The sequence below is a fragment of the Sinohyriopsis cumingii genome, chromosome 16, assembly GCF_028554795.1.
Source record: "Sinohyriopsis cumingii isolate HCF-2022 chromosome 16, ASM2855479v2, whole genome shotgun sequence".
NCBI lineage: Eukaryota > Metazoa > Mollusca > Bivalvia > Unionida > Unionidae > Sinohyriopsis > Sinohyriopsis cumingii.
The window spans coordinates 6,868,655-6,886,877 of NC_142976.1; the positions used below are offsets into that span (position 1 = coordinate 6,868,655).

General features: G+C 35.1%; 2 protein-coding genes across 4 annotated transcripts in view; one reads left to right on the forward strand and one right to left on the reverse strand.

The window, feature by feature from the left end:
* The window catches only part of LOC149779885 (uncharacterized), a 71,483-nt gene extending 64,310 nt beyond the window's left edge, over positions 1–7,173 (reverse strand). Inside the window, exons 1-2 of the mRNA XM_089936568.1 lie at positions 7,084–7,173; positions 1,161–1,297 (exon numbers count right to left, since the gene is read on the reverse strand). Coding sequence (XP_089792694.1) covers positions 1,161–1,275 — 115 coding nt within the window. The 5' untranslated portion in view covers positions 1,276–1,297; positions 7,084–7,173. The remainder of the gene's footprint in view (positions 1–1,160; positions 1,298–7,083) is intronic.
* A 73-nt stretch (positions 7,174–7,246) lies between these two features.
* On the forward strand, positions 7,247–17,051 carry LOC149779887 (uncharacterized). Of its 3 annotated transcripts, none has more exons than XM_089936569.1 (2): positions 7,247–7,370; positions 15,608–17,051. In XM_089936569.1, exon 2 carries the CDS (start codon positions 15,623–15,625, stop codon positions 16,706–16,708), a length of 1,086 nt encoding a protein of 361 aa, XP_089792695.1. In that variant the 5' UTR covers positions 7,247–7,370; positions 15,608–15,622; the 3' UTR covers positions 16,709–17,051. The 3 variants fall into 3 exon arrangements, with proteins under 3 accessions (XP_089792695.1, XP_089792697.1, XP_089792696.1); XM_089936571.1 differs by lacking the exon at positions 7,247–7,370 and adding an exon at positions 7,428–7,535; XM_089936570.1 differs by lacking the exon at positions 7,247–7,370 and adding an exon at positions 12,412–12,634.
* Positions 17,052–18,223: the final 1,172 nt, after the last annotated feature.

Genomic DNA, 18,223 nt, shown 5'->3' on the forward strand with positions numbered 1-18,223 from the left:
CTATTTATTTAGCTGTCCCCTCCCCCCATCCATGGTGCATGACTATAACAAAATTATCGACTATAGGATAGATATAGATCAGCATGTCAACATTCTTTATATTATATGTACCAGTAGCTTGAACATTCAATGATGCCCCTGCCAACACACACACACACACACAGAGTATTGGGAATAATGAAATTACTGAAGCATGCAAGTTGGACCACACATTAACTTATTGTAGCAAGCATGCATCACAAACAGGCAAGGAATATCAGGTTAAATTACTCAAGCATGCATGCAGTACACAGAGACAAGCAGGATCACACATGAAATTACTTAAGTATGCATGCAGTACATACTGACAAGAAGGAAGACACATGAAATTACTCAAGCATGCATGCAGTACATAATGACAAGGATTACACCTTAAATTACTCAAACATGCATGCAGCACACATAACCAAGCAGGATCACACATGAAATTACTCAAGCATGCATGCAGTACAAACTGACAGGAAGGAAGACACATGAAATTACTCAAGCATGCATGCAGTACATAATGACAAGGATTACACCTTAAATTACTCAAACATGCATGCAGCACACATAACCAAGCAGAATCACACATGAAATTATTCAAGCATGCATGCAGTACAAACTGACAGGAAGGAAGACACATGAAATTACTCAAGCATGCATGCAGTACATGCTGACAGAAAGACACATGAAATTACTCAAGCATATATGCAGTACATACTGACAAGGATTACACCTTAAATTACTTAAACATATGAACAATACTCAGTAAAAAAAATGACATGAAATTACTCAAGCATGCATGCAGCACAAACTGACAGGAAGGATCACATAATCCCCACCTTTTCTCAGAAAGTACAGGAAAGAAAAGTACATCTTTCACTCCTCCATGAAAGTATGGTATAGTGATCCACCCCACCCCACCCCTGAAAGGTCCTCTCAAGAAACTCCAGCCCCTGATAAAGACCATCTTGCATAATTTCAAAATAGTACTTTTACCACATTGTTCCCAACTTTTGAGGTCAACCTTTTGTGAGGCCTTTTTCATCTTTTCATTAAGGTGAGACAATTCTAGATAAATGAGAAAAAGAGAATATTACAGACAACAGAAGGCAGAGGGTGATATGATGTTTTCTTACCAGACAAACTTGTTCTCCTGTTCATTCCATGTACAGGTGTTGATGACAAATTTCTTTCTGTTTCACTGACATTTCCTCCCTCCTTTTGAATCTTTTCCTTCAATTTGGCAAACATACTTTCATCAGGTGCTCCTTACCTATAAAGTATATGTACTGTATGCATCACTGACTTTATATTGTCTTTGTTACTTTTATAATTCTGATGTAATAGAATGCATCATCTAAAAAATAAAGGGAAATAGTTAATGCAAGAATACATTCTACATGTAACATGAAACATCTTTTATGACCATCATTTTGCAGATAAATACTATGATTCATACTATATAATACAAGAGAAACCTCCCACCTCCCACACAGGTTTTTCTCCCAACTCTCTCACCACTCACTGAAATCTCCCATGTGCATAAAATTATTAGCGAAATGTTTCCCCCCATTTTTTATATATTCTGCTACCAGTGTAGTACATGTATGGTAACACTGCCTTTAATCACATAAATGAATTGGCCTAAAAACGCAAGACAATGTAGTTGCCAATTCACCATTTGATCCTGTTGGAATTGTTGGCTGGCGTCATTGTTTTAAGTTTGTTGAGGTGGATTATGCTATGTATGAACAGAAACTATTCTCAAAGGATTGATAATGTTAATTAATTATGGTTGGGTCACTAAAGATCCCAATCAGTATAAAACAATAAACATTACTCTGATTCTCTCTGCAAGGTGTATTCTGCTTCAGTACTTAAAGTTGTCAAAATGGATAAGAGTCTATACAATGTATGTTGAAAAGTAATTTGGACAGGATTGAAGATCTTAACTGATCATGGTTGGATTACTCAAGTGGTATAAAACTGGGTCGTTTTGACTTTTTACAGTTTACTGAGATGTCTATAAGCATACCAATGTCAAAATACTAAAATCAAACCAACCACACTATAATAAAATCCAATGATGGTTGGAAACAAGAAATTCAGTGGCTGCCATCACATTCAATGGGAAATGAATATGCTGTAATGCTGATTGGAAAGAATGACACGTGTCATGCAGAATCACAATCTCATAAAAGCACAGTGACAAAAACAACATGTGACATCACTGAAATCCATTTCTGCACCATGTTTCTCATTTGTTGAAAATAAAATCTGAAAACTTTGATTGCAACTATCACAGATAGCGAAAGAAAGATTAATCTTAGAATCATTATAATATCACCACATCATAATTTTGTCAATAAATTTAGTTCAGTTTAATTGCTAACTTCTGTTGTTCACTGATGGATTATATTCTTGAAGGGATGAAATTGATGGGTACACCAACTGCTACTGATTGGATACAGCATTCTTTGTTAAAACTACATAGAAAAAATAAGTAAACCTACAAATCCTGCCCCTCAATAAATTAAATAATAGTACATCCCAAAAACTTGAAGGACACATGAAGAAAAAACAACAACAACAAAACCCCATATAAAACCCAGATATTTCTCATGTCACTCAGTCACTGTAATTGATGAATACTAATGCTATTATTAGGATTTTAAATTTGTGCATGTACATAACCATGCATTTAATTTCATTTCAGAGCAATACTGCCACATGTATCTTCTGGTAAGGAATGATGGAAATCAACACTGTGTAATACTGTATCACGGATTTTTCTTCTGAAACTGTTCGGGTGGAATACATATGAAACACGATTCTTTTTAACTTTATAAGTCAACTACTCTCATAATTTCCTACTTTTACAACAATAACAATAATAGCAATAATATTATGGGCACTTTTAAATGCACACATCATCCTCAAAAGAGCAACTTATTCCACCATAAATTGTTGATCTTGTTATTAATCATAATTGTCATAATTATGATTAATAAACAAGTAGAAGAACAAAACTTAACAATGAACTAAGGTGCCCTTTCAAGAATTATATATTGAGTAAAAGTTACCCTGTTTGGATAATTACCATGCCCTTTTCAATCCTGGAGGAATCACTGACATTGATAATTGTCATTGTGTCATTTGTTTCGTGGTCTTGATATTCTTGGGATCGGTTTGAAGTCTTGGCAAGGATGTAACCTGAGGTTGGCCATGGCTAAATTGTATGTCAGTGTGGTCAGAGGTCTTGGAAATGCTTAATCATGCATATTGAGACAGATTTTTTATATATCTTGGATGTAGAAAATCGCATACACAGCAGTCCTCCATACGCTTGCTGGGTGGCAAATTTGAAGGCTTGCCATTCCTGCTTCAGCCACCTGCTGAGTGGGAAAATCTGTTGATCAGTTGATCATTTTTGCTATGCTGATATTTATAATGCCAGAATTTGGTAGCCAAAAGGCCTCCAGATATACATGATGTCATTATAAGAGCACATCAAAAGAACATGATGCAATAGCTGGATGGCAAGTTCAATGACTTTGACTAGCTGCTGAGTGTTGGGAAAATATGCTGTTATTTACAATGACTGAGCTAAGAAGCAGAAAGAACCAGAGATGTACATGTGGTCATTATAACAGTACATCAAATGAACAACTTTAGCTTTCATTATTGTGTTTGTTTCTGAGTGAAGTAGAATAAGTAGTGAATGTGACCTCAAACTCAAGACACATCGAGACTTAGACAAATGTCATTGCAATTTTGGATAAGTATTTTGGGGTTAAACAGCAAATTGATGAAAATTGTAATGAGGTTCAGAAAAGTGCTAAATTTACTAAAACTGATAGTTTGGACGGAACAGCAGCCAAGTGTAAGAAAGTGTGTGATGCCTGGCTGAGTGTTTGGGATAAGACCTTTCCTTGGACTCACAAAATTCAGTCTCACTATGATGGACAAATAAGAGCTATATGTCAGTGGTGTAAAGAATTTGAAAAATTAAACTCAATGGCAACCAATGGTTCTTCTAATCTTGACAATTAGCCACTTCAGGTATGCCCAATATGCTTCTGGAAGGGGACTGCAACTATTGCTGCTGGGACTCAAATTTTTACCAAAATAAGAGTCATGGACTCTTAAGTTTTAAAATCCCAGTGACACCTCTCGTGGACATACAGGGCCACTTACTCATCTTAAATTAAATATTAATTGTTGTTTTAAAATTTAATATCAAGACAGTTTAACCAAAATCTATTTTCAATCCTGATTAGTGTATATTCTGCACCTTAATTGTCATAAAGAAACTTCCAGACAAAAATTATTGATCTCTGTTGACTTCTACAATTGTGGCCATGTACTAAACTGGATCAAGAAAAGAGCATGTTTGGTTCTAACTTTCACAATACTGGGGTAGTGCAATATTTTTTTTCTCCAATGGGCATAACTTTCACTGTGGCACCACAGCATGTGACAGTCAATCCAGTTTGCACTGGATCATGTACTTTAACATTGAGTTTAGCCACATGTGTTTCGCAGGGGTGTATAAAGAACGACCTTCCAAGGGAATATGGATGAATGAGGATCCAAATAAAGTGAATAATTGCCATCTAAAGGTATTTGTAATCAAATTCTAAAAAACAAGCCACCTATTACTGAAATAGTCTAAACTGAACACATGCATGACTACTTTTACTACAGAACATGTCTGAGAACTACTTTGAAGAATTAGATAAACAGTTTTATCAGGATGCATGTTGACAAATTTTGTCATGAGTAGCTACAGTACATCCAATACAATTTTGAAGAATTCAGTTATATACTGCACAGTCCTTGATGCTTGCATGTGTGTGAAATATTCCTAAAAATCTGACTTTGAATTCCGATGTTAGTCGACCTCGGAACACATTACACATCACCGTTATTTAGAAGACTTAAAAAAAACATGAATATCAGGAGAGTTGTCTTGCACTGTTGTTGTTGTTGTTGTAAGGTTTAATGCCATATTCCAGCACAAGATAGGCTATATATGGCGGCCAGCATAAATGATGAAGAACCAGGGAAAACACCGGAAAGAACCACCAACCCACGAGAAGCTACTGGCAAGCTTTCCCACACATCCACATTGGTCGAACCCTAAAACTCAAACCTACATAGACTTAGGTGAGATGGCAGAGATCTGTAACAGTCAGCACTTTAGACCACTTGGTCACTCAGGGCCCCAATTGCATTGTAGAACTATAGTCTGAATATAACTTGCCATTTGTTTGTATCCCCCTAAAAATTAAAAAAACAAAAAGCACAAATGAGATGAAGCACAGAACTTAGTTCGTTTAATGATCTATAATTTAAAACCTGATTATGCCCATGAAAGCCCTATCACCCTTATTGTCTGCATGTTTCACTCGAAACAGAAGTTTTCAATGTAAAAGATGACCATGCTTGCCAGTTATTTCCAGTTCGTGGACAAGTCCATTTTCAGCGAAGGGTGTATGCATGACTAAACATGCATGTACATAGAAGGAAAATACTAAGTCATCTGCTTTTGATATTTAAAATGTCAATTCAAGCAATGGAACAGAATGACAACCACAAATTTGCATTTCATGTGGATTTAACAAGTAGTGTAATTTATATATTCATGTGTACAAATAGATAAAACTCTAAGCTCTCAATATTATGATAATTTACGGAATTATCTGGCAGTTACTGAATAGGATGAACTATGTCACAATGTTGTGTGAGGAAAAGATACTCACCCAAAGTGTACGCAATATGGCGCCATGTTAGTATGGAAATTTTGTTAAGCATGAAAAGTGCAGAGGATGCCAGTGTCAGAGCCACTTTGGTCACAGTCAGGTGAGAAATTATAAACTAGTGAATGAACTGATCAATTCTGTGATCTTTTTATCACATTAAAGAATTCCACTATTAAAATCGATAAGGAGGTACAAACAAATGGGAAGGTGTATTCAGGCTGTACGTCTAGTCTACAATGTAAGACATCATCTTTAACATTTATGTTTTGGGCAATGAGGTCTTACTGCCTACATGACGGCACTGTGTAGTATGTTTCTGTGTCGACTGACATCGTAATGAAAGTCAACTTTTCAGGAATGTCTCACACATTTGGCAGCTGATATCATAGCTTTTCTACAAGTTAAAGTTATAGTGTATTAGTCAGACTTTACTTACTTTTATTTTTTTTCTCTATTAAATTCAAATTCTCACACAAGCATATTGACCTGTTTTCCTGTTTTGTTGGCCTAAATTTCAGTTGGCTGGAAAGTGATGGAACCTGGGAATGTTGAAATCAGGTTAAGCTGAAGTAGTATTCTTTAATGAAACAAATACAAAATATATTACGCCTGTAGTGCCTATAGGAACAGTAAGTACTGTTTAGTTTTGTTCAAGAAACATATCGCCAACTTGAAAATACTTTGGAATCCCTCAACTACCATCGTATTTCAATATGTTCAAATTTATGTCAACAGAACAAAAAAATGCGTCCGTCTGCAAGTGTTAGATTTTGATTCCACCAGGATAAGGACAGCACAGTATGTGTATTAATTACACATAATTTGTGGAAGAGTGTCTATGGACTGTCAAGTGTGTGAGATATTCTTTAAACTTTGACTACTCATTCCAATGTTAACCGACATCGGAACACCCTACACAATGCCGTTATACAGGCAGTAAGACGTAGCACTAAAACATAAATAACATGTGATACATCTTACATTGTCGGACTAACCATACGTCAACTGAAAAACGTAAAAGTTACTGTAAAATGCTGCATATTCTAATACATTTGGTCTCTAGTGACGCTAATGTATTATTAGTATATAGTTATATAACACAGTAGTATATCACGTGGAAGCATCACAAACCAGCAAATTACAAATTAAAAGTAGTTTCCTCTGAAAATCTTTGACTTCAAGAATGACGAGATTTTGTCGACGATCATGGAACATGTTTTTATTAACAAATTTTACTTTTGGACCGGAAAGAGAAAATTGTCCCAAATACTTGTTTGGCTTATGAACTACCAACCTTTTAATTATTTTCACAAGATCGGGCGCTTATTTAACGATTTTATGACTAAGTCATCTTGCCAACACACCAGCAGCCGACTTTAGAATCCATTTTGTAGAATGGTTTTATCTATCCAAACCTATATTTTTTATACACTTAACGACCTGAACCAGTCTAAACTGTCATTCACTACTTCCTTCTCAGGCTGGAAAGTTGGTTGTTAACACTCTAAAGGATGGTTTTCGCAGTTTTATGAAGTGAATCACAGAAGCAGAAAGCACAACATACACAGTTGATGAAGCTGGGTAAAATATCTGTACTGAATTTTGTTAAGTTGGATAGTTATTTTCAGTGATCACCTATTTATTTTTTCATGGTACTGTAATAGTACTACTGGTACAGTGGTAGCCCGGTAATCGTCACCGCTTGATTTCCGTTGTCCTCACTATTCTGTAGATAGGTAAATGCAGGTATGTCTAGATCTGTTTTGAATTGATAGTGGGTGGCTAGAGTCACTGGAACGAGGGAATCAAAAGAATGGACTTGTGATTTTGCACATGTGCAAGAAGGCTTATACTTGACATTATCTTGGGAGTTCGCGGGGGGTGAGGGGTGTAGTCCTACATAGCACATGTTGATTTTGTGTAGGTGCTATGTCTTACTATCCAAATAACGGCCTTTTATAGTGTGTTCCGATGTCGTTGACATCAGAATGAGTAGTCAGAGTTTTAGGAATATCTCACCTGGTTGCATATATCGACACTCTTCCACTAATTTATGTGTAATTAATATACTTACTCATCAGTGGCGTCGCTAGGGGGTGCGGGGGGTGCGGACCGCACTGGGTGACACCATCTCAGAGGGGTGACACCAAAATGAAAAATTGCAAAAACACACACTGCTCGGTCTAGTTGGTTTTCATAAGCGGATAACCGATCATAGTTAAATACATGACTAGCAGGCACAGCAGTGGCGTTGCTAGGGGGATGCGGGGGGTGCGGACTGCACTGGGTCACACCATCAGAGGGGGTGACACCAAAATGACATTACTAAGGATTCTGTATGGTCTGTTACGGAAGGAGGACCATTGGGGTGACACCATGCGCTACCACACCGAGTGACGCCACTGTTACTCATATAATACTGTGCTGTCTTTATCCTGGCGGAATGAAAATATGACACTAGCAAATGGATGCCTTTTCAACATTCCTGGCTTTCATCACTTTCCAGTCAACTGAAATGTAGGCCAACGAAACTTGAAAACAGGTACATTTCTTTTGTGAGAATTTGAATTTATTAGAGAAAAGACATCAGAGTAAGTAAAGTCTAAAACATTATTACCTTACTTTGTAGAAAAGCGCCGTTATTTAGTTGCCAGTTGTGTGAGATATTCCTGAAAATTTTACTTTCGTTACAATGTTAGTCGACATCAAAACAACACTACACTGCACTGTTAGTTAGGCTGTAAGACCCTGATGCCCACAATGTAAATATCAGCGTCAGGTCTTCCATGTAGGACATAGGGGGGTTGACGTACTAGAGCACACAACTTTTACCATTGCATAAATATACTCTATTGGAAGAGATACCTTACATTTTATTTGAAAAAATACTTATTTTACTAAACTTGCATATAAAATGCCAGTGATATATTCTCTCATACTCTGACATGCTTACAGGTTTATGACCTCTCTTTTGGCACAGGAGTCAGACGTTTTATCAGTAAAGTACGTCGAAATCTCTGACGTTTTATCAATAAAGTACAGCAAAATCTCTGACAACATGAAATCACCTTATTGGTAATATAAATGAACACAAGGAGTGCAACAGTGACCACAACCCTCAGCTCAATTTGACTTTTCTCACACGTCTTTTATCACTTCAGAATCATAAGAAGACTAAAAAGCTACACATATACATTCATAGTTGGGCTACTTCCGTCTGGTAGATTCTAATAGAAAGGGTTTGTGACCGTAATGGTGAAAATAAAGGTTAATTCACCGAATTGGATTCATGACATGGTCATCTAAGAGTTATGCGTTGGTACATCACTGTCTTTTGAATGTATATGTGTAGTTTTTCAGTTTTCTTGTGATTCTGAAGCAATAAAAGACTCATGAGAAAAGTCAAATCTAGTGTAGGGATGTGGTCACCGTTGCACTCCTTGTGTTCATTTATATTATCAATAAGGTGATTTCATGTTGTCAGAGATTTTGCCTTACTTTATTGATAAAATGTCAGACTCCTGTGCTTTTCGGTGATTTTGTGTATTATGAAACTTATTTTGATGCACTTCTTAATTTGCATCTTGTCCCACAACATGTTTGCAATTTTATGACCCCCTTTTCGGTGATTTTGTATATTATTAAACTTATTTTGATGCACCTTTGCATCTTGTCCCACAATGTAAGACATCCACACTAATATATATGTTGTTTTGGTGCATTGTCTTACCTCCAGCACAAACCGCTCCGGTGGCATAGTGGTTAGAGCATCTACCTCAGATGTGGGAGGTCATGGGTTCAATCCTCGGCCAAGTCATACCATAAATTGCAGACATTATAGCGATATGACTGAAAAATTGTTAAAGCTAATTTAAAAATCCAAATCACACACACACACCTCCAGCACAGACCAGTCCAGTGGCTTAGTGGTTAGAGCATATGTCTCCTATGGGGAAGGTCACAGGTTTGAACCCTGCTGAGTCATACCATAGACATATAAAAATGGTACTTGCAGCTGCCACACTTGTCACTCAGTATTAAGGGGTTAGTGTTAGGACTGGTCGGCCTGGTGTCAGGATAATGTGACTGGGTGGGACATCATGCTACGTGTCTGCAGCATGATGCCCCAGTGCTATAAACTATAAACTGCCACACTGCAGACATTGTAGCAATATGACTGATTTTTTTTTTAAAGCTACATTAACAATCCAAGGCATACACACACACCACCAGCACAGACAATGTTGTGTAGCATGTTCCCTGGTCAACTGACTGGGGAACTAGAGGCCATATTTACAAGAATATCTCACCCTCTTGATAGCACAAATCAACACTAATCCACAGGTTATAATCTAATTGCTTTAGTTGGACTACACTAACTCAGATGTCCTTTTCCAGACACAAGCAAGTTGATACGACTCTATGGTCATAAACTGAGTAACAGAAGGAAACAAAACTTTAAAACTTAACAAATAATTTTCAAAATTATAAAACAAAAATTTAAGAGGAACTTACAGTATTATGAGATAACAGTCCTGATGTCACAGTGTCAAAAGGCATAGTCCAGAACTCCTTTGACAGTAGTCCCAGAATAATATTTTAGTCCAATGATCAATTTTTAGTTGCGATTAATAATCTAAAAAAATGTTTCCTGTCAAATAATATCTAAAGACAGCATCAAATACATCTGCAGTGTGATGTTACAACAAGAACATCGGCGGTGAAAATGCATTTTGCTGCTACGAGCTACATGACATTTTGTGTATATCCCACACCATGAAAGAACCCACCTGACACACTAGCCAGTGTGAAATTACCCCAAAATTGTCAACAGGGTTTTATTATTAATATTACATGTATTAATAATAAATGCATACATCAACTATTTATAGATACTTAGCAATCTACACTCTTAATATCTTAAAACAGAATTTCATAGCTAATATCTTCACTATAGATGGTCATTACAATTTACAGTGATTTACAAAAATTACAAAATAATATAGACACAATCATATACCAAGAGTTAAAAAAATAAAGATATGCATAGCAAAGTAAATGTGTTTTAAAGTTCCACTGACATACATTTCAGCTGATTGCTTTTGTAGGGCCAGCCTTAGGCTGTTTGGACAGAGTTGGGCCTACATTATAGTAAATGGTGATAGATGATGGGTGTACATTATAGTAAATGGTGATAGATGATGGGTGTATATTATGGTAAATGGTGATAGATAATGGGTGTTTTTGTTGTTGTGGGTTTTAGCACCATTTTTCTACACTCAATAGGCTATGCATAGCAGCCAGTATTAATGGTAGAGGAAGAACCCGGGAAACCCCTGGAAAGAACCACCGACCCACGAGAAGCTACTGGCGATAATGGGTGTACATTATGATAAATGGTGATAGATAAGGGGTGTACATTATGGTAAATGGTGATAGATGATGGGTGTACATTATAGTGAATGGTAATAGATAATGGGTGTACATTATAGTGAATTGTGATAGATAATGGGTGTACATTATAGTGAATGGTGATAAATAATGGGTGTACATTATAGTGAATGGTGATAGATAATGAGTATACATTATAGTAAATGGTGATAGATGATGGGTGTACATTATAGTGAATGGTGATAGATAATGAGTATACATTATAGTAAATGGTGATAGATGATGGGTGTACATTATAGTGAATGGTAATAGATAATGGGTGTACATTATAGTGAATGGTGATAAATAATGGGTGTACATTATAGTAAATGGTGATAGATAATGGGTGTACATTATAGTGAATGGTGATAGATAATGGGTGTACATTATAGTGAATGGAGATAAATAATGGGTGTACATTATAGTAAATGGTGATAGATAATGGGTGTACATTATAGTGAATGGTGATAGATAATGGGTGTACATTATAGTGAATGGTGATAGATAATGGGTGTACATTATAGTGAATGGTGATAGATAATGGTGTACATTAAATGGGAGCAAGATACAGATCTGCAAGTTAATTTTCTAATGCTTTCTCTTGCATTGTAATAATGTAATAATTATTGTAGTAATATTATTGTAGTGCTAATGTAATAATTATTGTAGTAATAATATTATTGTAGTGATAATGTAATAATTATTATAGTAATAATGTAGGTTTTAGGAAGGGATTTCATCTCAAGAGCTAAAATAATAAAAGTTGAAAAAATCATGATATTTAAAATAAGATTTTACTTGTTAGCAAAATTATTTGATTTAGGTTATGAACTATCTTTTAAAGTTAAGCGACAGTGTGGGTATGCAGAACATCTGACTCTTAAATGTACAGTTTCTGGGAACTAAAGTACTGTCACGCATTTTCATAATTCATTTTTCTGGCACTGAAATAAATGGGGACAATGGATGAGATTAAAGGAGAAAGTTTTATGTTTAAGTTTAATTTTGACAGTATGTACCAGTACCAATTAAGAAAACTAAAGAGATCATATTGTGTCAAGTATCAGATTCAGTTAAAAGATGTGGAAAAATGTAAAGTAAAATTGTTTTATTTTCATTTGATAGAAAAGACCAATACTTGAAATAAATCAGAAAAAATGTAGAGACTGCTTATTTAAGCATAAAATACATTTTTTAAAGTTTTTCTTTTATGTCTGCACGGTTTATAATAACAGTGAGCCATATGAGAAGGGCAGCAATGACAGCCCCTCACATGAACATCATCAAATACACCCTTTTAATCTGTGTTACAAATGCAGTTACCTAGTGTGAGTCTTGATGCTAGCACATGATGAGCAATTGACTGGATGCCTGTTATGGTGGGAAGTTCGTTTGCCCCGTTGGTGTAGTACTTAGTAAGGATTGTTATGAGGACTTACTTATTGGAAAAGAGAGCATTAGTGAAAATGAATTTTCTTGATGATTTGTACCATGTCAGCTCACAAGCATTATGATAGGATTTTTCCGTCAGTATGCAACAATGTTGACAAAGGTAAACAAATGTGGTAATTACATCATTCAGAGATGCATTCCGCATCAAAATGGGATGGGACGATAATTCTTGTATTAGACCATATATTCCTTATATAAATATTTATTAGGAATAAAAATTTGGGGTTCTGTCTGATATTATTTTTTGTTAGCTCCAGAGGATAAATATATTATTCATAATTGTATTACATCACTTTAAAAAAGTCGTCTCATTTTTGTCTAATTATAGTACAACTGTTGCAAAGAAACTGAAGGTAATTGCAAGACCATCATGTCATATCTTTTAAATTTATGGGAATACAATCCCTGTGAAACCACTGTTTATTGTATGTGCATTGCAAAGCATCAGTTACATTCACAAATAATCCATGGATATTGATTCATCCTTCCAACATGTGTATGTGATAATATCAATATTTTATAACACTTTTGCATCAACACTTGCATTAGAAAAGGTGTGCATAATTAAAAGCATCATGATTTCTTTAAATTATAAATACACGAACAATAAAAATGATGAACAATAGAGCTCCATTTTGTTATTGTTTTCTCAGTCTGTATAAGAAATATTATTAATGGGATGACATCAAAGTATGTTTAGTCAATTGAAGAATGAATGAATTAAGCAACAAAACAAAATTAAACCAACTTGTGCTATCCATTCTGGTGATTACTACCATATTCTCATCATCAATACTTTGAAAAAGTACCTTCCACTGATTTATACCTAAATAACACCATATTATGTGGACTCCATTGTATTATTTAAAAAATGTTGAGATAAATAAAATATCTTGGTTCAAAACAACTGCATACCCTCTGTCACGGAGATGTGTATGAGTTATATCAATATGTACCGGTATATGTGATCAAAAATGTACTCGGGTTTTGTTGCAGTGTACAGCATCACCCGATGGTGGTATTTTTTACTCAACCCATGCTGCATGTGCAAATTGCCTGCAGCAAAAACCTAAGTACCTAGCTGTGCATATCTGTCACATCTAGTTTACATATAAAGCGAATTCTCTAAAAAAGTATTACATTATGACGAGTCTTGTCAGAAAGCTTACCTCTTTACGGGAGCAATATACAATCCATAGAAAGTAAAGTCTAGGTATTATGTTATTTAAGATTAACTTTAAAATGCAATTATGTTGGTCAGAAATGTATGGGACAATGCAAAAATGTGGAATTCACAAGAATGGAGAAGTGTTGTTAGGTCGAATTTGTTTTCTGACTTGTATTTGTGAAAATACAGGGAAAAACAGCGAAGCAGATACTATTTAACCGATGCCTGAAATTAATACAAGTACATAAACAAATAGACAAATAAATAAACCGTAAATTTGCAATCCTATCAATGGACCATTGTTAATGAAGCAAAGCGATTGATTACACATTACGAAAATCCCTTCTTCTAAAATCAGATGCACTCATGTTTGTGTTGATTTGGTTGGAAGGAAGAATTTAGTTCATATACCAACTATAAAGGAGCCATGTCTGTAATTCTATGCATTTTAGTGTGTTACATATGAATAGTTATGGTAATGTTTTATCTGCAACAAATAAAGAAAGAACAGTATGATTTGAAAGCACGTGTGCATTGACCCTCATGTACATGGTACAGGGATTGTTTCAAACACATTTAGATATCTTTGAAAGTGCCATTATTGAGAAAATGTTTTAAAAAATTGATGAATGGTAGTTGATTAAGCATTTTTACTAACTTTCAGTTATAATAATATAATCTGGACACTCTGTTAAAATTTATTACAATGTAGTTTCTATTTAATTTTCAACTTGAAAATGAAGTATTGCTTAAATCCAATGTTAAATGCAAATATGCATACTGGGAAATAGAGGGCATAATTCAAATAAGAGAACACATTATATATATATATATATATATATATATATATATATATATATATATATATATATATATCGTTTCTTGCTTCGCGTCCACTTCTCCCTGTTGATAATGTGGGTATGTGAGAAAGCTTGCCAGTAGCTTCTTGAGGGTCGGTGGTTCTTTCCGGGGATTTCCTGGGTTCTTCCTCCACCATTAATACTGGCCGCCTTGTATAGCCTATCATGTGCTGAAAAATGGCGTTAAACCCTACAACAACAACAACTCCCTGTTGAGCTCACACTTTTCCCTGTTCTGTCCAAAAGTTGAAGTCACATCTCCCTAAAATTCAAGTCTAACTTGACCCCTGTACATACATACATAAGATTTGAATTCATAAAACAAAGAAGACATAAGTGTGCTGATTATACAGAATTTTACATGTACGTTGCATGTTTTATATCAGGGTAATCAGTTTTAAAGAAGTGCAATTGAAAATAGGAAATGTGTTTAGCAGTCACAATGCATCTTAATTTAAAAATATAGCAATTGTGAATGATCAAAACAAATGGAAGTAATAATAGTTCATCTTTGACGTACTGTATGTGATGATTGTTTAAAAGTCCCATTGTATTTGATGATTGTTGAAAAAGTCCTTTTGTATGTGATGATTGTTAAAAAAGTCACTTTGTGAAGATTTTTTGAAAGAGTCCCTGTACATTTAATCATAAATGTACTGTTTGGTCTTACTGTCTCTTATTGTAATGTTATGTTTGATCCCAAACTGGTATTGCCACTTGATAGTAGTGGTAGAAATAATAATGAAAACAATAATAATACTGTAATAATAATCATCATCATGATAATAGTGAAGATGGACCAGGTATTTTAGTCAGAAATTAAGGAAGAACAAAGGAAAGTTTTGATGAATCTATGCATATTGAGATTTTATGAGACTTATCTGATAAAGTATTTCTTTAAATTACAGCATTAGCCCTTCATCATGGAAGAAGAGATGACAAGAAACACATTCACTGCATCAGACTACAAGGAGAAAACTTCAACCGATCAAGATTCCAGTCAAGTTGAATGGAGTACTTCATTTGGAACATTTAGAAAGAGAGTTCTTCATCCTGGTAAAGGTTACAGAAAACCAAGTGATCTTGGAACAATATGTATTGTTACCATGACAGTATCAGAGGTTTTGTCCAACCTTGACCTTGGTTACCCAGTTGGAGCTGATGTTACATTGCAGACTGGAGAAGGTGATACAGAGATGGCAGAAGTAATTGATAAATGTATTTGCTCAATGAGAGAATGCGAAGTATGCACTTTGTCCATAATTAGACATGTGTCCAATATTGAAGATCATGAAACTTTAAGAACTCATTGTGGAGATACGGGGGTCCTAATTCAAGGTCAAGGTCACAAGATTTCCCAAATCGTTCATAAAAGTAGTAACAGTAGTCAAGATAATTTGACAGAAGTCCTTGTGAAGGAGAATAGTGTTGATGTAAAATTTGGTAAATTATCAAGTTCTGAAGCTGACTCGGAAGTAAATACCAATACTTCAAAAATACAGAACTTAAATGATTCAGTTATAAAAATTGAATTGAAAAGTTTTGAAAATAGATGTATTTGGAAACAAGGTATGGAGCAAAAATTATCCATAGCTAAGAACCACAAGGCAAAAGGTGTGGAGTTATTTCAAAATGGAAATTTTGAGTATTCCTTCAAGAGATTCAGCAAGGGTCTGAGATATCTAATCTCCATGACTCCTAACAGTCAAATTCCATCTTCACTCAGCTCAGAATTCAAACTTCTGCGTTGTCAGTGCTATTTGAACATGGCTGCATGCCAGCTGAAATATAACAATTTCATCGCTGCAAAAGCAAATTGTACAAAAGCTTTAAATATTGAGCCACAAAATGTGAAAGGCTTGTATAGGCGGGCACAAGTATATCTGGAGCAAGGGGATTTGTACAGTGCCAGAAATGACTTGTTGACAGCTATGAAAATTGAACCTGGCAGTAAAGCTGTCAAGACTCTGTTGACTCAGGTGAAACAAAGACAGGAGGAACGGTCATAAAATTGGTGAAAGTCGACATTTTTATCATAATTCTTGTGACTTTTTACTACAGCAGCTGCTTTAAAATACCCCCACCCCCTTAGCATGACCAACTTTTTGGACTGACCACATAGTTAATGCAGCTAAAGCCAGTTAGGACAACATCAGAATGCTAGCTGGATGGACGGCAAAAGATATGGGAGATGTAACGCGTAAATAGGGATTCACCAAAATAATTAAGAAACTGCGGAAAGTTGTACATATTCATTTTCATTTTGTCAAATAAGAATGTTTAATCATAATTAGCCTCTGTTAAAAAATTGTCAGACTTAACTAGTTTTAATTAAACTATTTCCCCATTGAATACTGAGTCTGTGATATGCTCCCAGATGACTTGATATATGACCATATTTCACACATGTGAAAGAACTTAAACCATTCTGATATTAGTCAAACCTGAATATTATCAGTCACCTGGGTGGGGGCTTTATAACTCCTTTCTTTGTGTGGTATTCCATATCTTGCAAAGATTGACCTTGTGTGTGTTATTACAGTGCTTACTAGTGTATTTTCTAACTTCGCAACTTCAAAATATTTGCAGCAGTATTCAATCAAATCAAGTTTGTAATTATTCCCCATAAATATATCTGTTCCAGCTCTTTCCTACATTGCAGTAGGTTGTGTAGACAATAAGTTTTCTTTTTAATTATTTGACATTGTGTATTCCTGGCAGGCAGAACAGTTGAGTGCTGTCTCTGCAGTTTGGGCATTCATGTGAGGTTAGTACATAATGTCTTTGACTCGTTTCTTAATGTTCTCAAAGCCCAGGTGACTTGTAACTTCTTTAGCATTGTTCCTGAAGGGCATCTGGTGTTAGTCCTCTCTCATTTTAAAACTAACCTATTTATTTCGGAAAGGACATCACTGCAGTTGCATAAGCTTTTGTTTTCAAAAGATGCAGTATGTGTGTTAATTGGCCATCCCTTCTCACAACATTTCCATAGTTCTATCAGATTTAGTTCCATTCTTTATTGTTTCTAATAACATATCTTCAGTCCAGATATTTCACAAGATCATGAGCATGTATCACTCAATTTCTCTATTTTTGACCTTATCACATGAGTTGCCCTTTTCTTTGTACAATATGTCTGCTACTCTATTTCTGAACAGTACATTAAATCAGAACTGTGCTTTTGCAGTCATGAAAACATTTTCTGAAGTCATGGGGTTGGCATGTATGGTGTTATCTGATTTTATGGGAAACTGGAATTAACTAAAAGAGAATGATTGTTACATTTGAATGCCCATTTAACTATTATTTTAAAGTAAAGCTTCAGTCAATGTGCCTTCGAAAATTATATGAATTGAAACAGTCACATTTAACACAATTGTTTTAACAATATTTGTCACTAACCAACTCTGCCACACATTCTGACAAACTTTACCTTAATTATCTCCCTTTGTCTTACAAAAATGGGGATTTCTTGTACATACAGCTTCATTGCTGGTGATTAATGGTAAAAGTATGAATGGTTT

Coding starts and splice junctions, on each gene's coding strand:
- LOC149779887 (XM_089936569.1), top strand. CDS start 15,623: ATGGAAGAAGAGATGACAAGAAACACATTCACTGCATCAGACTACAAG.